General features: G+C 45.5%; 1 protein-coding gene across 1 annotated transcript; it reads left to right on the plus strand.

The window, feature by feature from the left end:
- TADA2B (transcriptional adaptor 2B) lies at positions 1–25,235 on the plus strand. Its single transcript, XM_078678517.1, has 2 exons — positions 1–409; positions 18,573–25,235. Exons 1-2 carry the CDS (start codon positions 140–142, stop codon positions 19,563–19,565), a joined length of 1,263 nt encoding a protein of 420 aa, XP_078534643.1. The 5' UTR covers positions 1–139; the 3' UTR covers positions 19,566–25,235.

A 25,235-nucleotide genomic window follows, 5' to 3' on the forward strand; every position in this document is an offset into this window, starting at 1 on the left:
GAGGCCACGCCCCTACGAGGCCACGCCCTTCGGAAGGCTCGCCGCGAGGCTCCGCCTACCCAGCTTTCACCGCCGTGTTCTGAGTTGTGAGTGTGGGCCGTGGGAGCGGCGGCGGCAGGCCGGGCCCAGCGGCAGCGCCATGGCCGACCTGGGCAAGAAGTATTGTGTGTATTGCCTGGCGGAGGTGACGAGTCTCCGGTTGCGATGCACAGAATGCCAGGACATGGAGCTTTGCCCGGAATGTTTCTCCGCCGGCGCCGAGATAGGAAGCCACCGGCGCTGGCATGGGTATCAGCTGGTGGACGGTGGCCGCTTTACCCTCTGGGGCCCAGAGGCCGAAGGGGGCTGGACCAGCCGCGAGGAGCAGCTGTTGCTGGATGCCATTGAGCAGTTTGGCTTTGGAAACTGGGTGAGTGGGGGCTCGATCATCCCATTATTACACTCTTACCCCCCACTCTGTAGACTGTTGCCATTAACCAGCAACCTCTCTTCCTTTCCTACTTACTACAACCGTAACTTCCTGGTAATCCCAAAGATAAAACCATCCCTCAGCAAACGACATTCCATGGAACGCACCCTCCACTGAGTCCAGCAACAGGCATCCCAAACCACTGGCAACACCGACTCCCCTCCTGTCCAGCAACATTTTGCCTTTCGTACCTCCCCAAACACTGACATCTGCCTATACTCTACCATTCATCACACCCTATACACATTTGTATATCTCTAAGCATTGACATTACCCTACTTCATCTAAAATTCCCACTCAGTAGATCCAGTTTAGTCATCCCGCTTACTGACATTTCCAGTATTTCATATCCTACATTACGCTTCAAACTTCCCCCTACTCCCTTATTCCTTGACAGCGCAATCCATCTTTTACCCGCTACTAGATTCTTTATCATGTACCCAGTTGACACCTCCTATCCAATGTACTTCTATTCTTCCATTCTCTAATTCTTGGCCTCAACCACTCTTTATACACCATTTTTCCAACACACCAGATTAACAGCCCCTGCACAGGTCCACATTCTCTCCTTCTTTGAAGGCATTCCCTTTTCTTAAACTTTCCATGTTCACTTACCACTTACTTAAAATGTGTGTAAAGTCCATGCCTGTAAAGCGGTACAAGGGTGGCTGTTAAATATGCATCTTGGCATGGCTTCCCTCCTCAATGTCCACTAGTCCAAGTCCATATACTTTAATATTGACACAGACTTACAATTTCAAGCCTATTGCAGCACACATAGCAGAGACTGCTACCTGGCATCGATTAGTCCTGCTACACAGTGAATTCCTTCTTACAGAAGATAGATCTTGGAACTGCTGTCTGGGCTCTGGTCCATTCCCATCTCAGTGGAGGTTAGTTTTCTTTTCTGTTAGCAGGTTCTTGGGAAGCGTATTAGTCACAGAAGAGTACCTTCCATGCAACTGCACTACATCTCAGGATCACACCTGACTTCAGACAGTTTAACTGCCTCCCATTGTCTGCCCACATCACAATCATTACTTACTGCACCATGTATAAGACAGTCAAATCTGATAATACGCAGCTCCTGGACACTAAGATTAAGGTTTTTGATAGCTCACTTATAACATCCTGCGTCTCTAGACTGCAAATTAGAAAGTGTAGGAAGAAGAAAATGAATGTGCCAACTATTCTCAAACTAAGTTTCTAGGATATGAAACACCAGACCAGCTCCAGATCTTATAGAAACGCTCGCCAATCATCGCAACAACCACCAGCTCTGCGATGCTACTGGACAAAGTAATGAAACAGCACTCATTGCCACTACAGATGACATCCACTGGATCCTTGACAGAGTAGACACTGCAGCCCTCGTTCTCCTGAACATCTCAGCAGCATTTGACACAGTCTCACACCCCATCCTCATCAGGCATCTGCTCAAGATTGACATCCAGGGACCCATTCTAGGCTCTGCTCCTTCTTCACAGATAGAATATAAGCTGTCAACCTGGCACCTTACTCCTTGGATGCCCTCAAACTCACCTGTGAAGTGCCTCAAGGTTCATTGCTCAGCCCCACCCTCTTCAACGCATATACATGGTCCCTCTGGCCAACGTCATATGCGCCCACATCTACATCCTCTCTTATGCGGGTGACAGCCAACTCATACTCTCCCTCTCAGACTAGACCCTCAACACAAGAAACAACTTCTCTGGCTATAACCAAAGTCTCTAACTGAATGAAAGTAATCTGTCTCGGGCTTAGGGAAGACAAGAAAGAAGTAGTGATCTTCGGCAAAATCAACTCGCCATAGGACTCCAACTGGTGGCCAGCTGAACTTGAAACCATGCCAGAAACTGCTGATTCATCATTGACTGCATCCTGCTTTCCCATCCAGAAGATCCTCTTCAAATAGCTCCCAAGCAACACTAGAAAACTGACACACCCTGATCGCCAGTAACTTTGACTATGGGGACCTCCTCTGTGCCAGAATCACCACACATCTCACCAAAAGAATACAAACCATCCAGAACTCTGCTGCGAGACTCACCCTCAACCTCCCACACAGCTCTCATCATTCCACACCTCTGGGAGCTCCACTGGCTCACCAATCCACAAATGCACTTATTTCAAGCTCCTCACACACATTCAAAGCACTACACAACTTAAACCCACCTAACTGAATAGTGGCATCTCATTCCATCAATGCACCAGGAACCTCTAGTTTTCATGACTGCTCACACACATCCCACGTTTACACAGAACTAGATCAGAAGGACGGGCGTTATCTTACATCACTGCCAAAGTGTGAACCAGCCTTCCACTCCAAATCAGAGCCTCCTCCTCTTTTCTAGAAATTCAGCAAGAAGTTGAAGACCTGGCTTTTCAATTAACAACCTGCCCCTGGGAGTGCTAGGCACTCATACCTGCTTAGTGCAAGGGTGCCCTCACGGGTGATAGTGCGATATAGAGATACACATAACATCCACTGTGTTCCATTCTTTCTTCACTTCTATAAGAAACTGAAAGCCCCTCTCTTCAGTCATTCATCTGGCTGCATGGCAGTTCTGTGAGATTTACCTACCATCATTCCACTCTTCACAGTAACCAGTCACCTTTTATGTACTTTTTCAGTTATCCAACTCCAGCTTCTGACCTTCATGCATCACTCTGCTTTGTAGAAAGATTTGCACTAAAATTCACAAGTATACAGTACAGCAATGATGTCCTTTATAGGTCTTTCATAGCTTTTCAGCGCCATGCGCTGCTTACTTTGCGAGACATGCAGTATACACTATAGTGGGGGAAGCTCCTCCCACTTTCCAGCCATATTTTTGATTGGATTCAATCATCAATTCTGCATTGTGATTGGTTTTTGGCTTGTTAGACCCGCCTCCTAACGGCCATGTCGTCATTTTTGTTCTTCCGAGGCTATCAGCCCCTTTACTTTAAAAACCGCTTTGTTTCCCTGCCTCTCCCCGTTCCCTCCCATAGTCCGTAACTTCTTGGACCACAACCACCACCCCACCTGCTCGTGCCTTCTTTGATGCCCGCACTTCAGTTGAAAATGCAATAGGTCTCACGTAAATACGAGACCTATTGCATTTTCAATACTAGTTTGTCATGTGATTGGTGGGTGAATTTGCACTATATTTTGCCTGACCTGTCCAGAACACATGCGCAATACACACAGCTATCTAACGCATGCGTGGTGGATGTCTTTCAGTGTGCTCACGAAGCGTTAAAGCCCTTCTGCAATCATCCAGAAATTGCTCCATATCACTGGTTTGACAGCAGTGTTAGGGTAAATGGAAAACACAAACTTTTGCAGACAGCTGCGGGCTTTCAAGGACCCAATATATACCCTCCGGTGGCGAAAAAGATTCAGGCAAGGAAGTAAGCCAGCTGTGGCGACCGATTGGACGTGTATGCGCCGGCACACATTGAATACCTCTTCCGTTAACCATGATGTAAATGAGGGGCTGCTCTGCTTGGCCGGTGTTAAAAGGGGCAGAGCTCCCTTGGTCTAAAGGCGACAGCAGCATTGATCCAAATATATTTACAGCACGCGGGCTTGTCAGTCGACGTGTGCTATTGACCGGCCTACATGGGTGGTTGCCCGGTCCCCGAAGCTCTCTGAGGAACAATCACCATTGCTGTATGGTATCTGAAACGCTTTAAAATATCTTTGTGTGTGAAGTAGCCACTATTCTCCAAGACCATTGAGTACGGACATCACTCGTGGCCCTGTACTAGCGCCATGTCCATATGCATAGAGTTTCAAGCTGCTAATAGCTGCTGGTGTGAACTTCACTTGCCTGGTCGTATTCTGGGGTCTCCGATTCTCCCACTGCCGATGAGCTGTTTACATTTCTTACTAGCCCTGGCACGTTTTCCCGTAGCCTGCATCGGCATACACAAGGCATTTAAATGGCATAAACAAGACCTATGAAACAAACCCAGGAGTCCGGGCTTTCGGCTCTCCCTTGACGCCACTACTGTCATGTTTACATCAACATGTCCACAGCTTCTGTATGCGCCTATCCGTTAACATTTCCACGCTGAGATGCTTTTATTTTCAAATTTGTTATTGAGCAAGATACTACGGACAAGCCTTTCCCTGATGGACTAAGAATTTGTGAAAGAAAACAGTTACCCTGCAGACTCAAACAAACTGAGCTCCTGTGCCCCAGCCACCCACAACTGCCCTCCGGAGCCCAGTGCTGGCAGCTGGGAATATCTGGCTGCAGTCAGCGCCATTCCCTTTTCCCTGAAAGCTGCAGTAGTGTAGGCTTGCTGCCATCTGCCTTGTGGCCCCATGCAGAGGAGACCTCACAGTAAATAACAGGTGCACTGCAGGGTTAGCTGCACGCGCTTCCTGAGAGGTGTCATGCAGACTCTACCCCTCACAGCTCAGGTCCTGCTGCGGCGTGAGCTTCCTAACAGAGTACTCACGCCTGCCCTTTGAGCGCCATCGCAGCTTCATACCAGGCGCTGCCCCTCCCAGCACTTGTTTCTGTGGTTTTCCAGATTACCACAGTTTTGTCATCTCTTCTACATGTGTTGTGTTAACAGTAAAAATTAATGCTAACCAACAAAAAGTATATATTATGTATATGTTTGCGCCCATTTTTCACATTTGTGGAAACCGGTGGGGGGGGGGGGGAGTGAATGTAGGGAAACAGAATTTATCATTCTGTTCCTGATAGCTGTTCTGGGTTTTCATCTAGCAGCAGAATGCATGCTGGGACTTGTAGTTTTTCTTTTCACGTAATATGCATAGGCTTACAATATACTTACCCAGGGCGTTAAGTGGGATGAAAAAAACTGGGGGGGTGGGGTGTCTCTCAAAATGGCTTGGCCAATGTAATTAAGGGCGTGGATTAAAAACACATAAGCGAAAAACCTGTGTTTAGTGTGCCGCCCGACTTGCATTTTGCTGTTTATCATTGCATCCATATTTACATAATGTTGAACCAATGCCAAAACCAGATGCTGAACCTCAAACCTGGTTCACCTGTGCCAAAGTCGGCAGCTCTGGCCATTAAGCCACACCTTTGCATTCACCTCTCGGCACTGGCTCAATAGTCTGTGATTATGGGCAGTTGTATATAGTGCAAACTATTGGAGCGCTTTACACAGGCACCAGTTACCTATGCAAGGACACATTCTCTCTGGAGATTTATCCGAGTTTATATTATTTCGTAATGAGGCCTCTTAAATAAATAAAGCTGCTGAAAGTCTCCTTGCACAAACGCACATTCGGTTCTTAGCTGCTCAGCACCCTGCTTTCCTTGTACTTATCCCAGTCGCACCAGACATACATTTTAAAGTGTTCCGAAGCTTCATTTAGCCACAAGGTGCTTTATAAATGTAACCAAGTAGCGAGGAAACCAAGTGCAAGTTCGTATTTATTTGTATTAAATTTGCTATTACAAAGGGATTTGGTATAAGTGGCAGAGGTGGCTGGCACTTCGGCCTCTAGTCGTAGTTTCTCCTAAAAAAGGAAATAGAACAACATATTTTCTTTTGAAGAAGCCATTTGTTATCCGGAATAGATAAGTCCACTAACATATAAGGTCCCAAAGGCGAGACCGATGCATTGCAAATGCTTGTTCAACTTTGAATTGAATTGTGGAAAACGTCTTCACACTGTTTTCCATTAACACCTGAGAAAACTCAGGTTTTAGCTATCACACCAAAAGCTGTTGCTTTGAAGCTATATGTTTTAGGCACAAAAACAAGATTGTATTCTAAATTGCATAAAATAATTCAGAAAATATTTTTGAGGGGAACAGGGCATTTTTGCATCCTCCGGGGGGTTAGGAATTTCTTTTAGTCTTGCTTTAGGAAACAGATTGTTAGATTTCAAGGACCAGAGAGTCCTCTATCTTTATATTAGTTATGACTGAGCTCCCACACAGGTAAAGCCAACTCTCTAAGTGTGTACAACTGTTTGGCCAGCCAAACTGTCCCTCGCACTTTGCATCTTTACCTCCAGGCTGCATTACAGAGCCTGGTGAGGGATATGCAAAGCCTCCAATTCCCCCTCTGTACACCGAACCACGGCACTCAGACCAATCACAACGCTTCATTGCAACTTTGTGATTGGCCCAGGGGAGCTTGGTAGCCCGGTGCTTCCTGCTGCCTGCCAGGACTGCAGGAAGAAGGAAGATGGAGGACAGAGGAGAGGCGGCAGCTGGCCGTTAAAGGTAAGTGTTTTTAGGTCTCGCGCCTAGCAGTGCACTGTGCAGCGAGAGACATTTTGTAGCTGAAAAACTGGGAAATCAAGCTGCCCTAGGAATTGCACACGCTTGTGCGTGTGCGATTCCTTTTGTGCTACGCAATTGGCCTTAGCGTGCGTCCTTTTTATAAAAGACTGCACGCAATTGGCCAGAGCCAGGCGCATTGCTCCGCCCATGGCCTATTGGTGTCTATTACGCGCTTGGTGCGCGAAATAGACACCAATAGGCCATGGCTTGCAGTGGCGCGAGTGCACCACTCACTGGCTTATTTGTTTTTGAAGCGATCGCGAAAATGAAAGCGATCGCTTTCTCTGCTGTTTGGTTCTTCTTGCTCATCTCTCCATTTGTGCTATTTCTCTCCCATTGCCCAATTCTTTCAATTCTCCCTTTTTTCTCACTTGACTGATGTTAATCCAGCATGGCCCTTCTTTGAGCCCCTGCCCACACTTCTTGTAAATTGTGTCTTTGACCCTCTGCAGGTAGCCGGGCTCCCTGACAGGCCTTGCACGCGGCCTGCCTCTGCCTGGCTTTCTCTGCTCCTTCTGTCACCTCCTCTTGGGGGGGAGGGGGGCGTACGTATCGGTCGATGGTGCAGTGGCACAAGGGTCCCACTGCGCCTCAGATATTGCTGTGTCTTTAGATACAATAAGCCGTGCACCTAGGGCCATCTCTCTAGCTCGCATTAGCTCCATGGCATTTTTCCCCCCACCACTGCTAATTGGCACTGACAGGCTGTAGTGCCACCCTGCCGTTTACCCTCTGAAGACCCCCAGACTTCCTTCAGTTGGGATCCGTTCCTAGGGTGCCCCATTAGCAGTGGACTTCAAACGGGCGCAGCCAGTTCTATTTCCTGCAGCTCCACTCTTCAGAAGCTTCTGTGACAGGAAGTGTCTTCGGCACCTGAGTCCAAAGGCGGGCTCGGCGTCGATAGCTGTCAGCACCAGCTGCCTCTTCTGGGACCCCCTCACCCCAGCCTCTGCTCAGATACTTCTTGTAGTTTCAGGGACCTTGCTTTAAAACGTACGCTGACACGTCAAGGCCAATACTTAATTTGTAAAATAAATAACTACAATAAGTACCGCCACCCTCTTTCAACATGGTATCGCCCACCTGTGCTTCAATGTTTATAGAAAGGAAATGTCAGGAAAAGGACTGTGCAGAGGGAACCCACCCTCCGCCCAGCTGCCTGGCGGGGGTACGTGACAAGAGGAAATTAAAAGCAGGAAAGACTGACAAATCTTTCGCCGGCGACATTGCTGGACCGGAGGGGTCAGGAGACTCCCTCGCACTTATGGGTCTCGCCCCCTCCCACTCAACCCAGTCAAAGGCATGATTAAAACTCCGTTATGAATTCACAATTTCTGATTGAAGGATATATATCTCTCTCACTCACACACACACACACACACACACACACACACACACAACCCATCTCTCTCTCACTCTCTCTCACCACACACACACACTCTCTTCTCTCCTTTTCTTTTCGGTCTCTGCTTTTCTTCTCTCGTCTTTTTCGCTTTTCATCTCTCTCTCGCTCCTTTTCCACTCTCTCTCTTCTCTCTCGCGTGCTCTTTTCTCCTGTATTAACCAGGGCACAAGTCTTATAAAAGAAGTGGGGGTGGGAGGGGGAACAGACAATATGCAAATGACCTCATGAAGTCACGTGCTGAACGTGTCCCGGTGTCTGAAAGTAACACCGGGACACGTTCATCATATATATGTGGGGCCCAGCTTCTTCGCAGGGGGGACGGCGTCCACCCTGTGTAAAGAGTGGAGGGACGCTGTGTACCTGCGTGTACCCCCGACTTGAGCCCTGGTATTAACAGAGCACACCTTCGAATGCATGTAGTAATCTGTGCATGTGCGCACGCTAAAACAAGAAGGCCAAGGTGGCATTGCATGTCCTTTGACGGTATGGTGACGCCACAGAAATTTAACTCTCGTGACCTTTAAACCCAAGGACAACCCAAGCAACTATACCCTACAAACATTGACCCCCGATAAACGTCACAGGAATTGGATAGCAAGATTCAGCTAGAAGTATTACACATAAATAAAATAAATAAAATGTACAAATAATTTACAAATCTTGCTGCAAAAGCTAAAAGTGGCCATCAAGGTAAAAGGGCTGTGCTCACCCAACATTGCACGGTCAGCAATCCCCAGCATTAACACTCCCAAGTTTGAGTCAAATTCCCTGAGCGATGCTTGGCTACAGGGCCGAAGGAAGGACCGGGCCCTACATTCTGGGAATGCCACAGCGTTTGTCCGCTACTTTGTGGAGCTTTGCATTCCTCGGAGGCGCTCAACTTTTATGGGACTTTTACAGGGAAACGCTCATTCGAACGCAGGTGGAGTGGTGTGGCTCACTGATTAGAGGCAGCAGACCCGGAAGCAGAGGACGGCCCGGGACCAGGGTTCAATTCCCGACGCGGCAGGGTCGTGGACCAGGGTCAGCGGACTCGATAATTCTCGCTTCGGTGCCTACTCTAACCAGGGATCACACTCGGCAACTCTGGGCATTAGCTTGCCTCATCTCCACAACGGCCCCCCACATACACCGGGGATTCCTGGTTTCACCTTGGAGATACCCAGCAGGGATTATCTCACAGGGAAAGCCAGGACGGGTTCCCCAGTGGTCTACAGCGCTGGGGCGCCCCATTGCTGGGGTAGCCATGCACTTTACAAGACAACCTAACATAACATACGTTGTGATACGAGGCGCGCGCCCCCGCTTGGTCTAACCCGAGTCAGCCTTAGATAGTGGAACGGAATGAAGGGGTCCTGGCACAGGCTTTCCTTCTCACCAGGTAGAAATTGCGAATTCTTGCAAACCCGTGATCGTGCGCCGGAACTACTTCTAGGCGAAACGTGGTGCCCAACAAGATATCTGAATAAAGAAGACAAAAATATTTTTTGCATTGGGCCAGGCAGCCCAAATAAAGCTGCGGAATGCGGGCCAGCCTGTCCTATCGTGTAAGTTTGCAACACCGGGTGTGCGACGCACTGCAGGCGCCCGAACCATGTACCATTTCAAGTGAACCCATTCCAAGAGTGGTTGGATTGTATATAAATTATATGACTACTTCCGGTTCTCCAGATGAGGAGTTACAGGTGAATCTGGAGTATACAGGACAGCGTCCCAGCCAGCCCATGTGGGCCGAGGGCAGCCTCTCGGTGAGCCGGGTGAAGGGAACCAGATGAATGACCTCTGACCCCCCATATCGCCCCGTGAGTCTGCCTTTGGCTTTAGGGTTCATGCTCCGTTGACAGTTAACAGCCCTCATGCCTGTTCCCACTCCCCTCCAATCAGCGTGCTGTCGCTTCCTGCCTTCAGGAGCTAGATTCATGAGCCGGCCCACTCCTCCACCCCCATCCAGACCCCCTCCAAGGAGAACAGAGGGGGCTTGTAGCAGACATGATCTTTAATTGCTGGGAGAGGCTTCTGCTGCAGGGATGGACCGTCCAGAGCATCTGGCCGCTCGGACACCCCTCAGAGGGCAGGGGGGGGCGGGGCTGCTGGCCACGTGGCCTACAGGATGACCGGGTTACACCATCTTACTGTTGTCCCTGCTGGAATGGGCTGCATGTCCCAAAAAGGTTAACCATAGGTAAGGCGGACTCTTCCTCTGCAGCCCAGGGGTCTAATAACGGGTCGGAAGGTAAGACAAGGCCTCTTTATTTTCCGCATTGCGACCCCCCCCCTTTATGGGTTAAAAAAAATAACAATTTGAGTGTTATTCTTTCAGAATCTCGTGGTGAAGTTACAGGGCGATCCTCAAGGCCTCCATATAGTGGATCTTGGAACCAAAAGGAAATTCCTCTTGTCTGAGAGTTGAGAAGATGTAACGGCTCATCTTAATACCTCAAGAGACACTTCACATCCTGGGCACCTGTGTAGAACGGCCTTGGGCCTTCTCTGACTTGTCAAGATCATGATGCAGAGGAAAGAAAATGGCAGGAATAAGCTCTGTAAAATTGAAGAGCATTGGCGCTGGGACCACCAACACGGCAGCTCTAGTTTTATTACAATGTTGGCGGGTCAGTGACCTCACTGCGGACACCTGGATCGTCCGTAAAGTAATCCAACCTGTGATCACACATCGGACACCGTTTTATCCACAAAAGTTTTGTCCATGTAATTTATTGTGTTGCTTGTATGGTATTTGTAAGATCACCTTCTTCTCTTCACATGGAATAAGGATAACCTTAATCCAGTGGGTGTCCGCCAATGTTTGTCCTCTGTATTTGCCTGGCTTGCTCAGGCAGGCCTCAAATGCAATGAGGACAAATCTGAAATTCTATTGTATGGCCAATTCCCAGCAGACTTTAGGGAATCCATCTGGCCCATTGGATCATCGTGCCCTAGTGGCGATTGTGGGGTGGCAAAGAATTTGGGTGTTTGGTTCGGAGCAGACTTGTGCTTCCGCGATCAAATTTCGAGACTGGCGGGTACTTGTTTTGGCACCCTATCTATTCTCCGGAAGTTCATCCCCCTTCTCCCCCAAGTGGCTAAGGAAGCGGTAGCTAGAGCACTTGTGCTCTCTCGACTGGACTACGCAAATGCCCTCTACACCGGCATTCCGGATTTTTTGATCCGGAAATTACAGGTAGTCCAGAACGCGACGGTGAGGCTCCTCTTTAATATCCCTAGGAGACTCAGCGTTCGCAAACAACTTAGAGAGCTCCACTGGCTACCAGTGGCCCAAAGAGTGCGCTTTAAGGCCCTGGTCCTTGTATTTAAAGCCCTACATGGCCCTTGCCCCTCCTATCTTAAGCACAGATTTGCTTTCTACCAGCCAACCCGCCAGCTGCGATCTGCCTTCCTCAGACATGTGGTTATTCCCAGATTCAAGAAAGTTCGACTGGGGGGGCAGTCTCTGACGGTTCGTGCAGCTCAGCTGTGGAACAACCTACCTGAGGCCTTAAGACACTCGTCAAATCTTGCTAGCTTTAAAAAATTGCTAAAAACCCACTTATTTATGCAGACTATGTAAGCTTTCCCTTGCTCTAGCTGACACCATGACCTTTTTCATCGCGCCAGGACAGTTTCGACTAACAGCGCGCGCTACAAATAAACATATAACATAACCTTTGTCCTCCTCTCCTCCAAGGCCTAGTCCTAGCAGTGCTAACCAGGTAGTGCAACTAGAAATGTCTTCTCCCAGTCTGGCGCGCCATTCATAGCCGTCTTCCAGGCTGGAACTCTACCTGCGCCTTCTGCGGCTGCACTTGCTCTCAGTCTGGAGCTCTGGTTGTGCCATCTAGAACTCCACTGTGCCATTCCACTTGCCTGGGGCAACACTACCTTCCTTTGTAGTCATTCGCTCCACTCATTCCTTCTCCCCAGTCTGTTGCACTCGGGACATCCTTCACCCAGAATGGAACTGTGGAACATCTATACTTCTGAATAAAGCCCCTGGGCATCTTTTGGTCACTACGAAACCCATTCACGTCTTCCATGTCTAGGACCCAAAGGTCACCTTCTATAAGGAGGCACACAAACCCCAAAACGGCTTTGAGTTTGCTTGAGTTTCTGTTTGCAGAGAGAAGTGATCCAACAGTTCTGGTTGAACTGTTCCTATTGGAGGAGGATTAAGCCTGATTTCCATATACCTGATCTTTGCGTAGAAAAACATAATCCGCAAAAAAGGGTGGACTGGAATGGAGCCACAGCAATTGCTAGTGGCTCATATTAATTGAAGCATTCCCTCAATCTTTTTTTGGTCGAGTCTTTGCAGCGCATGCAGTATTGGAGTATGGATTGGAAGCCCCGCCCACTCTCCGCCCATATTTGTCAATGTCTTGTGTCCTTGTCCTTCATAAACCCTGGCTTGCGAGTTATTAGGTAGGTTAGTCCCTCCTTGGTACATCCTTGTCTGCATTTGTAACCTCCCCTGGCGTCTGGCCCTTTTACTTCTGTTGTAACACAATATGTCTTATTTAGTCTGTAAGCACTCTTTTTTTTCTTTCATGGATTTCTTCTACTGCAGGCACAATGTGCTTTCCTCGCCATGCAGGCGTTCGCTTTCATGCAGCCCCAGACATTGGCGGCCGCTTCTTTGAAGTGAAATAGGTCTCTCATTTACAAGAGATTGAGCTAATGCCATTGTAAATCACAATAGCTTAAACTCTCGTAAATGCGAGCTCTATTACATTGCAAATGCTTGTTTTCTTTTTTCGTTGTTGATTTCCGCTCCATCACCTGGGTCCGGTAGTAGTGGACACATCCTAAAAGTAAAAGAGTTTCTTTGAGAAATCAGCAGCTTACCTTGGTAGTTTGGCTTGATCTACATGAACACAAACATCAAAATAATAATACATTTTGAAAAGCAGGTTAATATTGCCAAAGTAGGTTACTTAAAAAGAAAGCAGTACAATGACTCCAATAATGGAAAAATGAAGAGGAGAATAATTATTGGAAAAATATACTTAAACACAATTTAAAGGGTTTGGCCGTGCACACAAAAATGGCAGATGCTTGATCACAGGCTCTCACCTGACTCATCTCATCTGATCCTGGGAATCACAGTTTGGGTTCGAGTTGCAGTTGTTTTTGTAATTGTAAGAGTTACAGGTTGATATCGCATTTCAGAATACTTGGAATTGCACAGTAAGTACTCTTTGATAACTTCCGGTTCACTTTACAATGGTGCTTACTTTCCCCCATATATTACCAGTTCTATATAGAACACTTTCTAGACCCAACATTTCCTACTATGGGTGCTTGTGGGAGGAAAAGTGGTTATCGAACTTGGAGGTAAGTCTTTTACTTAATAGGTTGAGGTTTCGGGGTTAGGACCAAGGTTCCCCAAGGTCTAGGTGGACACTCTAGTTGCACCACCAGTGGCCGGGTGCAGAGTGCGGGGCCCAACATTAGCCAGTGGGCTAAGGGGGCCTTTGGGTGGGATCTGCTGGCAAGCAGGTCACTTGGGTGGGGGAGCCAAGTTGCTATGGTTCCAGTCGACACTACAGGGGCCAACGACTAACACAGGAACTGAAGCGCCAGCGTCACCAAGGTGGCCAGGTGAAAGAGGTAATGCGGACGTCAGGGTCCTTGGGCTTCTCAGGGGAGACCGTTGGTTTCAGGAAGCTGCAGGCTCTGTTGGGGGGACTTCTTGGAGGCGACCCACGACTGAAAAGGCGTTTGGGGATTTGGGCAGATGTTTGGAGATCGTCGGTTAGACTACTCAAGACCGGGAAGGCGTTGGTTTACTTAGGCCGAGATCGGTCGCTGTTGGCATCAGTCATACAAAGGCGGTCAGACTTCCTGGATCGCTTTGGTCAAGGGAACAGTTGTCTTACCGCCTTCGGTTGCGGTCGGAGGGGGGGGGACCCTTCAAGTAAAGGCGGCAGGTTTAGTTTAGAAGCCTGTGGGGTGGCGGGGGGGATCCCAACTTAGAATCAATGGGGGGACCTCTTCCTCGCTGTAGGCAGGTCGTGGTTTGGACAGGCGTGTAGGGCTGGGGCCAAGCCAGTGGAGTCCTCGGGTTCTTTTTGGGTCAGCACGGATCTTCGGACCTTCTTCTTTCTTCCTCAAATCTGAGAGGCAAGTATCAGGGTCTCCCCTAAATACTACATTTAGGGGCATTTAAGGGGTATGTAGGTTGGAACCTATTTATTTTATTTGATGGGCCACTTCCTTACCTACCCCCTACCATCCAGTCTTCAAGATGGAGGGGACTGATATTTGTGTTTCACCTCGCTTTACCCACCTGAGAGGTGGGGTTGGCAACAGTGGGCACACCTCTTCCTAGCTTCGATTTTGCCACCAATTCTCCAGCCCAAGTGGGGGTCAGAATTGGTGGGAGCTAGTTGCTGGGGGAAGCAAAAGGCAGGGATAGCCTTCAAAGGCAGTAAGCCTTTAAAGCGTCCCCTTTTGTGGGCGCAGCTCATCCTGGGGGAGGAGGCATGACACCTCTGCCCAGGATGGGCTTTGTTTCTGGACCCAGAGATTGGAGGCCTTTACCCAGGGGTCTAGAAACCTGTCTGGTGGTGGCAGTTGCAGGCAGCCACTAAGTAACCACACCATGGCTAGTCCATTTTCAGGGGGCATCTCTAAGATGCGCTCTAAGTGCGTTTTACATTAAAACCCACACTGGCAACAATGTGAGTTTAATGTACTGAAAAGCTTGCTACTAAACTTTCCAGTTTTTAGTAAAGCTTTTATGGAGCTGTGGAGTTCGTAGTGACCAACTCCCAGACCACATTTTCTTTATGGGTTTACTATACCTACAATGTCTATGAATGGACTTGGAAACTGTAGGGGTACAGGGCTCATGCCTCGGTACACTGGCCTTCGTACTAGTGCACCCCGCTAATGGGGAGACGTACCTAGGCCGTAGGCAGTGGATTGCAGGCATGACATGCAGGGGTGTGTGCCATGTCAACTCTTCACTTTTCTCTGTACCAAAACATGCAGACTGCCTTTGGCAGAGTATGTGGTTTAATGTGCCGTGCCTCTAAGGGTGGCATAATAGGTGCTGCAGCCCTCAGTGGCCTTCCTTGGTACCTTTTACAAGGGGCTTGTCTGCGGCCAGGGATGTGCCAATTGTGGATACAAAGGTACAGTTTTGGGAAAGAACACCGACCCTGGGAACCTGATTGGCAAGTACCCGGGGCACATCAAGTCGAATTGTATCAGATATCAGGCAAAAACGGGGATAACCATGCAGAGAAAGAGCGCTTTCCTACATGAGTACTCTTATGTTTCATCATCAGTGCTTCTCAACAGAAAAAAATGATCTTGTGTGGGAATACGTAAACCAGAAGTTATAGGTTCGACAACTTATATGGAATGCTGTTAGGTAGTTGTCAGTGGGATGGTCAGCCAATAACTGTCCTCCGTCTGTGCCCCCGACCGAGGGCAAGAGTCTTTGCTGCGTAGGACCATTCAGGAGATGGTGGCCTTTACAGTAGGACCCTTAAGCATAAGGGGGCATGAACTTAGTTATGAGCCTGGAGTAAGACCAGATTCAACAAAGGCATGGAGGACTCTGGCAATCTCAAAGGAGGGTAGACAGTGACTGCAAGAATTAGTGCTAATTAACATGTGAAGACACTACAGTCTGCTTTTCACAGATTTTACATTTGTCAGCAGCACTTCTGCATACACCCGGATACACTACTTGTTAACAGATGGTCAAATTGCTTCCTTTTTTGACTTAGTTGACCAAAGCAGGCAGATGCACTTGGATCACTGTCCCATAACGGGCACAGTGACAGAGCTGGCCTTTTGAGGGGAGGATGAGAGGCAAGGCGGTGTAGGGGTAAAGGGAAAGGGGAACTGAAGACAGAATGACTGATCACTCAGGGACCTGATTGTGGTAGAAACTGTTCACAAGCAAATTAAAGCATACACTGCTGTTAGTTCTCCAAATGCTCAGCTTTGGAACAGCAGCAAAATATGATGAAGGGGTGTCTCCGGTGACCGAAGAGTGAACTCTTAAAGGCTTTTATTTGTTTTATAATAAACTGAATACTGCTGTTCATACAAAGCCACTTGTGCAGCAGCAGTATATAGGCTCCACCAATTTAACCAAGTTTGACTAAGCGAATGCTGAGTTTCTTGAAGCCCTCATTGCTAAGAAAAAGTTGCTTTGGGCTATCTGTGCTCCAATAGCTCTATACCTAGATGGCTCCACAGTGACTTTCTATGAGACTTTTGCTCCCACTTGTTGGAGTTGATGACAGCGGTCTTTTAAGTATTTTGTTACACAGAAAGTTGGGCCCTGGCTATGACTGAAAAGACGATATCCATTATACCAAAGACAGGTATGCAGCCCCACATTTTGCAAGTACTTCTGTCAAATATCTTTATTGATAAGGACATGAAAGTGTTCATAAGAATCATGGCTATTACGTTAGGGGACATTCTGCCCTATCCAATCCATGCTGCCTATATAGGCTTCATTAAAGTGTGTGGCATAAATGAAAACAAGTAGAAAGTAAAGCATTTGCTAGATAATGCTAGGCAGGCAGAGAGGGAGGCTGTTGTGCTCTGCCTTGATGCTGCAAAGGCATTTGACCAACTTGCCTGGGGTTTTATGACAAGTGTTTGAGTCTGTGGGATTCCGGCGGCTCTTCATAAATGGGTTCAGGCCACCTAGCTTTGCTCAAAGGCAATGATTTAGTTGAACAGGTGGCAAATGGGTCCATTGGAGATATGGAGAGAGATGAGGCAGGTTTGCTGCCTCTTACTCCTCATTGCTTTTGTCCTGGAGACATTTTGTTTTTAAGCGAAGATCAGGGACTAGTCTAATATCCAGGAAATCTGGTCAGAGGGGTCTGATTGTGACTGGAGGGACAGCGTTGTTACAAAGCCTACACATACATTGTTCTGCTGGTCGGCGGCAGGCATATTGAGAGCAGACTGACCCTGAATTTACTTATATATGCAGCTGAAATCTTCATCTTTTTACACTCTGCTAAAACCTCAGTAGTCCTGAAGGAAACAGATGCTGTCTTGAGTAGTGGGGGTGGGGGGTCGGTGGGGGGTGGGGGGGTAGGATTGCGGCCCTACACTGTACTTGTTTCAGAGTCTCCCGCTTCGTTTAATTTGAGACCTATTGTCTGCCTGCTAGTTTCTGTCCTGCATACATTTGGGAATGGACAAAACAGTCTGAACTTGAAGTAGTGTTCAGATCACCAAGACAGGGAGGTTTGAGTGTACCCCAGCATTCCCCACCTTGGACTAGCAAGTCTGTGGATCTGAAAAAAAGGGTTAGATGGGACATTACCTGGGAGTTTGGAACAGACATGTGGTGTTTGGTCGGTTTGTCCATGTGAACATGTCATGATCCTGTGATATTCCACTGAAGGGAAAGAGGCTGATGCTCCTGGGCAAGTGCGGTTAGAAAGTGGAAGTCTACACTTAAAAGGGCACACCACTGGACAGGGAGAAAGATGGGGGAGCGTTCTTTCTGAGGGTAAAGAAGGGAACAACCAGGAACATGAGTGTACACTGTATTCTGGAAGCCGAGGTACTTTCTTATGGGGGTTGGATGTATGTCGGCTGACCTGCTACTGTCAAACCTCTTTGATTAAACCACCTGCTTCCTGACAATAAGAGGTCTGCTGCATCCTTGTTGGTGGAACAAATCAAACAAGGATGGAATCGGACTTCATGGCAGACCACAGTACCCATACCCATAGAAATGGCGTGGAGCTCTGAAAAAGAAACAAGAATGCTAAAAGGCGTGGTCAAAGAACGTTCTGGCCAGTTCTTGCTTTTAGGAGAAGAGTCCTTTCTGTTCGGTGGGTTGCACCTAGTGCTAATTTATTTAAACTGGAAAGCACAATGTAATCTTTTAGTTCCATCAAATCACAGTCTGAGTTCTGTACTCCTGTAGAAGAATTATGTATTGGAAATGTGCAAGGGAGACCTAAATTGCATAGCCAAATAGTGAAAGACCTTTTTGGAATAGTCTATGTAAGTGCATCGTCACTTTTCAGATTGGTTTGTGTTATAAAAGTGCACTTAAATACTTTTAGAAAAATACCTTGCAGCAGCCATAAATATAAAAAAAGACTTTTTTTGAGGTAGTAATGGCCAGGGCTTGGAGGGAGAGGCCGTGCTCTACCAGAATGCCCTGGTTGTAAACCGCTGTAGTAGGGCTAGTATTCATCGTATTTCAGCTTCTTTTCAGATCTGTATGTGAACAATGTGTAAGGGGTCGTGAAACTATGCATAAGCATGCTACATGGTATCAAAATGATGTCACCAAATATTTTTTTCCTGTCCTTGGGCTATTCTAAAAAGCAGTTCAGAGTAAATGCATGGATCAAATGTTTCTGTTCATTGGTGCCAAATGTTTGTGCTGATATACACCTTCTTTGTCCTCTCTTTGTTATAGGAGGATATGGCAGCCCACGTCGGTGCCTCACGAACTCCACAAGAAGTAATGGACCATTATGTAAGCATGTACATCCATGGGAATCTAGGGAAAGCCTGCATTCCTGATACTATCCCTAACCGGGTGACTGACCACACATGTCCTAGTGGTGGTCCTCTTTCCCCCAGCTTGACCTTACCTCTGCTTCCTTTAGACATAACTGTCACTGAGCAGCAGCAGTTAGCTTATATGCCACTTCGGGATGACTATGAAATTGAGTACGATAATGAAGCAGAGACTCTTATCAGTGGACTTTCTGTGAACTATGATGACGATGATGTTGAAATAGAATTAAAACGGGCCCACGTGGACATGTATGTCAGGAAACTAAAAGAGAGGCAAAGACGAAAGTGCATCGCCAGGGATTATAATTTGGTTCCTGCCTTTTTGGGGAAGGATAAGAAGGACAAGGAAAAGCCTGCAAAACGTAAAATTTCAAAAGAGGAGAAGGAGCTTAGGTTAAAATTGCGACCTCTTTATCAGTTTATGTCCTCAAAAGAGATTGAAGATTTCTTTGAGAATGTTCATAAGGAGCGCATGCTTCGAACAAAGATCCGTGAACTGCAGCGTTATCGAAGGAATGGAATCACTAAGATGGAGGAGTCTGCAGAGTATGAAGCTGCCAGGCATAAACGAGAAAAGAGGAAGGAAAACAAAAGCTTGGCCAATTCCAAAAGAGGGAAGGAAGAGGGCAAAGATGGAGAATTTTCCTCCATTGAAAATTTGACTGGTTTTGAATTGTTGTCAGATAGAGAAAAGGTGCTTTGCAGTACTTTGAACCTCAGTCCTGCTCGCTACTTGACTGTAAAAACTATAATTATTAAGGACCATCTTCAAAAAAGACAAGGTATACCATCTAAAAGTCGCCTTCCTAGTTATTTGGACAAAGTTCTTAAGAAAAGGATTTTAAATTTTCTAACAGAAAGTGGTTGGATATCCAGAGATGTATCGTGAAGACTATGTTGTGGGGACACAATGGGCATAAGCACAAAAGGTTCATCTTTCAACAGTTTACTTCCATCTCCAATTGTGTTTTACATTTTTAAACACTGGAGAAGATGTTATTTTTCTTGCTGTCTAAAAATGTAGCAGTTTGTAAATAAGCAAACATAAATACTATACATTTTTGACTTCCATACGTTGAAACACCTCTCTCCAAATTAACCTAATGTAAAAGATCCTATTTGTAGTTGTTTTTGCACAAATGGAATTTTTATAAAAAAAAATGTTGATTTATTGCTACTTGTTTTTTGTGTTTTGCTGCTGTTCGTACAACTTGCATTTCGAGAAAAAAAGATCGTGCAGTGATTTTTAGCAAACGTTGTAGTTTGTTGTTTTGAAACGTATTTCAATTTCCCCATGGAATATTATATTCTGTATAAATCACACATTCGTTTCAGAAACATCGTTTATTTCTCATTCAAAGCCATCTTTTCGACTTTTATACTTTAAAACAAATGCTGGTTTAACGTTGATGAATACACATTCATTTTGGCTAATCATTCATTTCAGAAACGTAGTTTATTACCCATTCATCTCCAACATAGCTATCTTTACGACTTTCAAAAAAATGTATGTTTAATGTTGGCTAATAGAAATTCATTTTGGCCAATCCCACATTGTAATGTAATTACTGCTTTACTTCACAGTTTACAATTGCTATTATATTTAGATTAATGACGAAACTGGATTTTTTAAATCCTTAGACAAGAGCAAAAGCAAAATTAAAAAATATACAGGTAATCCTGTTTTCTGGCTCTTATATTCAGGTTTTAGCTTGGCCTTCTTGACCTCAATATTTGTATGCTACTTAAAGAGGAAACGCTTTGACAGCCTAGGAACATGCGCCTAGTTACCATCCCCACCCACCTGCACACTTTTTCTTAGATTGGCTCCTATTTGTGTTTAAGGTGATCGGACAAATATTGCACTGCAATCTGGGCCTGTGCTTGCACTGCCATTTCTCATTAGAGGAGACCACAATCTACAACTGTGGATTATTGAATGTTATTAATTCCGTAATTTGTACAGAGGCATACGATTCTTGCCCTGTTGCTTCAATATCAGAGAATTGTTTTCACTTTTGAGTGATTCGGAGGAAACCCCTGTTTAAAATGTGTATGCGGTGAATTTAAAGGTATTATCGGGAAAATCAGGCATGGCTAGACCTCCTTTATCTACATTGGAACCCTATGTTATGTGCTTCAATGGTACCCACACCCCTTGCGTTTCCGGGAGTCTTCAGAACTGCTGGAACAGGCTCCTCAGCCAGGAACCTAAGGGTTCGCCTCACTAGGCCTGTGGCAGCCATAGTTTCTTCAGGTGACTGGATATGAAAAGTTTGATCTATTTACTAATGGGTTGATGATTAGAACTTCCAAAAGCCAAGTCCTCTCAGCGCTTTGGAACGTCACACCTTAATTTGGCAAAAGAATTGCAGTTTTAGGGTAGTGTGCTATAAGATTCAACGCTAAGTTCAGACTTCCTTAAGATGAAGGTTCTATCATATCACTTCAATCTGTCCACCTTCCCATCACTCCCCAAACACAATCTTGCATAGTGTTAACACTCAGAAGAAGCAGAGACTCGTTCATTTAAATTCTTATCCTTTGTACAGGAGTTAAAACAAACTCCATCTACAGGAAAACGTTTGTAGAATCCCTTTCTATGTGTGTATTAAGTCTACTTTGCTATATTAAACTGTAGCATATAGATGTTGAAGGGCCTGACCAAATTACTCTGACTGATACGCTAACTGGCATTCTGATTAAGGTTGGCCCTTGACCATGTACTTGAAGAATAAATATTTTGCACAGCTATTTATATGCCAACAAGAATCCGATATGCCAGTACAATTTGTCCTCTTTCAGCTTGAGTTTGGCGCTTTATGGTTGCTCACCAAGGTTAAAATAACTGTTGTGGTTTCTAGGTTAGACAACTGTTGTGGTTTCTTTGAGGAGATACCAGTGTATTTGTTTCTCTAGAAATCCTCTTCGCTCCAGGGTGTCATAAGCTGGCAATGCATATGGTGTTAACTCCACCATAGGTGAACAAAGTAAAGTTCTCTGGTGCTGGCACAAATAGCATCTCTGAATAGGAAGGGCTTTCCATCTGCTGTGGACGTTTGCGACACGTCACAGTTTTCATTTCGCTACCCTCAACGCCACCGCTGCACGGCATCTGCGTCGAAAAGTCTTCCCACCCTGATATCAGGGTATGTCATAGTTAAATTCATCTGTTGCGGCACTGAAAGAGAATAAGTGTACATTATCACTTTTGGGCCCCTGCCAGAGTTGTGGTTGTAGGGTAAACTTCAAGTAGAAATCTCCTTACTCTGGACAGATGCATTGTTTTCCTTTATGTCCCACTCATCTCTGCATCTATGTCGAGTCTGAGTCCGCTAGGTCCCATCTTTCAAACAGTCTGAAGCTGAAGGCAAATTGCTACAGGATTTTCAGCCATGTGGAGAGCAAGAGAGTTATTCTACACTAACTTTACCATTGCAATGTTTTCTTTTAACACACAGGAATGAACACATGCACTAGTTTTGCTTGTAGGAAATGATGTTATTGATGTAAGCTTTTGGAAAGAAATTACATTTTCTACCTACTTTCTAGATCAGGGTGTGGGGTAAAAATGTTCAAAGAGACAGTTGCAGCAGACTAGGTTTGTCAGCACAGTTGTACGGTGACAAAACGTTCAGCGTTCTGGAGAAAACAAGCACACAACTTTTTTGACTTCAGACCCCCTTGGAGTAACGTTTGCACATGTTTTCCCATTGGCCCTCTCATTCCTTTATTGATTTGCAAATTTCGAATAGTTATGCATGCCCAGTGGTTCTGGTCATCCCCATGGTTTTTGATTCTTAGATCTGTGGGATTTAAGGAGTACAACAGAGTGGAATCACCTGTTTGAGAAGAAGGGCTTAGTCCTCTGCCCTTTCCCTTAGGAGAGGAGTTTAGCCTTCCTTTTTTCCTGAATCGCTTGCCTCCTGCCTTCTATTGCCATTCCCATTGTATCAAGATTTCACAGGTCGACCAGGAGCAATTCTCCATGCATCAGTACAAAATGATATCACGAGTGGCTAATACTATTTTTAGCACGATACATATTCATGCAACAAACATGGTTTCTCACACACAAATAGAACAATATCGAAAAGAAAGATACAAGCATTTTCTCAAAATGAGTTTATACACATAGGTGTGTCCTCGGAGGTTGTGCAGTATTACTTTCGTGTAATGTATTAATATTTTGTTTTTATTGAATGTTATAACTATTTCTGTGAATTGTAGTGCTTTTTAAGTCCAGATCAGAACATTGATCTAGGTCTCCACTTCTAGAATGTCTTCAATGTTTCATGTGTGTTCACAGACCAATCAATTCAGTAGTATTTATATAGCGCGGCCAATCACTCTGAGGGGGTATCCAGGCGCTGTGCTGCAGGTATCCGTTGAAGAGCCAGGTCTTGAGTCCCTTCCTGAAGTGGTTCAGCGAGTTTGCGGAGGTGGAGGGTGTTCCCGGCTTAGGCAGATGAAAGTAAACGGACCTTACAAGAAGTAGCTTGAAATCGCCGTCATGCGCTGCAAGGCTTTCTTCCTGCTCTGATTTAATGACCAAATAGGAGTGGATAATTTAAATCCCATGCTCATTAAATCCTGTACTTCACAGGTGGTATGGCTAATGGATTCCAATGCTGATGTCAGAATACCTTTTTTGAGTCCAAATACTTAGCCAAGTTGTTTACTGTTCTTTTGTCCGCTCTCTGCATGAGCATTTTAGGGATGTTTGCCCCATGACGCTTCATATTTTATTTCTAAGAGCAGCCCTTAACCTGAGAGAATTGCATGATATTTCACTTGGGTGGAGTTAGTATTTCATGCAATATCAACACTGCTCTGGAAGTATGATTGACTTCAACCATCTGGCATAGCTTTTTTAACATTTTGATTTCAGCCACAGGAATGATGTCTAGAAGGCTGACAGCACTTAAGCTTGATGTATTGTCTAATGTTCTGTTTAATAGAACGTTCTCTGTATTTAACTGCCAGCTGATATTGCCCTCAGGCTGAGAAATCTTAAAATTACAAGATATGAAAAGATATGTACCTATTTGTCTTATGGGTATTTTGAAAGCTGAGAAATATCGGTGATTATCTCTACCTGCACAGCATAGTAAAACAATCATTAAGTCGGTTAATGCTGAAAAGAATGGTTGCTTCATTTTGATCTCTTGGTGGTATTTTTAAAGTTGATCAATAACGTTCTCTCCATTGGATTCCCTACATGCTGGCCATATAAAAAGTGAGTGTAGATTAAGAACTTGCAGCTAGAGGGCTGAATTTTCATAGCCTTTTTGTGAGAAATGTTCTTAGCTATGATTGGGTATAGATTATTCCTGGGTTTACAGACTAACTTCACCCAGAATTTGGTTGTGGCTTGCTCCTAAATGTCCAGCAGTAATACCTGCTTATTCACAAACTACATTCTCAAAATATTCATCTGCAAGTAAGCATACCCGTAGATTTCATGAGTAATCAAGTCTTATGTCTGGAGTAAGTAGTCGCATAATGTGGTTTGTGAATTTGGCGTGTAAATTCAGACATCATTCTAAATGGTTGTAATACAGAAATTCTCATACAAAAAGATTTGTGGACCAGGTCCGCGCTAACGGACCCAGTAGGCATTGGTTTACAAACTGGACAGATTTGTTTTTGAAATTGTCTATTTCCACATGTCCACAGCCCTAAAGTTTTAAAGCTGGACTCGCAAATCGAATAAAAGAAATATTTTATTATGAAATGTCCCATCCATAGCAAAAAAGGGATGTGCCATCTGCATCACTCTGAAAATGAATACCATATTCAGGTTTAAGCAAATCTATATTTTCAGGCTTTATCGAAAAAGAGTTGGCCCTCGTTCCGAGGTTGCAGTGTGAAAAATGCATTTTAATGGTTTTGGCTTGCTCAAACCAACAGTGCTTGGTGCATCAACTCCGCCATAAACGACAATCTTGACTTTGTGCTGTCCTTCCGTGGGCATGTGTTCTAATGCATCCTGCAGGCTATATTGTCATAACAAGTGGGCTGAGATATATATATATATATTATCGGAAACGCATAGACTCGTTTGAGAACTGGCCGCCCGAAAGTGCCGTCTGATTCCCTAAGACTTGAGGTAAGAGTATAGTGGGATCTTGGAGAAATATAGAATATTTTTTGTTGCATTAGTGGAATACAGCCCTATTGTCATCTAGGTGTGCCGCAAGCGCTGCTATAATGTATTAATTTTACATTGCAATATATATATATATATATTCCATTAGAGAGAGTGACTTGTCATCATACCTGTTTTCTCCACACCTCTTCTGTGAAGTAACAAAGCATTAATGTGGGGTTTGCTAATGAAATTCTGCATTGCACCTACCGTTGTTAGCAAAATAGTCTGGAAAACTTTATAAATCTCAGGAAATGTTTTCAAATGTGAAGCTAGCAAAGTTTTCCCTGTAGAATATTTATTGGTTTCTGCCCTGTTCATCTTTTTCTTTGTCTCTTGACTGATCCCTTTCTTATGATCACAGCCAGCTCTTTAGCACTACATTAAAACTACCTACGAGAATGGCCA

The sequence above is a fragment of the Lissotriton helveticus genome, chromosome 2_2 (genome assembly GCF_964261635.1).
Source record: "Lissotriton helveticus chromosome 2_2, aLisHel1.1, whole genome shotgun sequence".
In the NCBI taxonomy this organism is placed as follows: domain Eukaryota; kingdom Metazoa; phylum Chordata; class Amphibia; order Caudata; family Salamandridae; genus Lissotriton; species Lissotriton helveticus.

Bases quoted from the DNA above. Each gene is read 5' to 3' on its own strand.
- TADA2B (XM_078678517.1), top strand. From the start codon at position 140: ATGGCCGACCTGGGCAAGAAGTATTGTGTGTATTGCCTGGCGGAGGTG. The intron at 410-18,572 runs GTGAGTGGGGGC...TCTTTGTTATAG, and splicing joins AGTTTGGCTTTGGAAACTGG to GAGGATATGGCAGCCCACGT.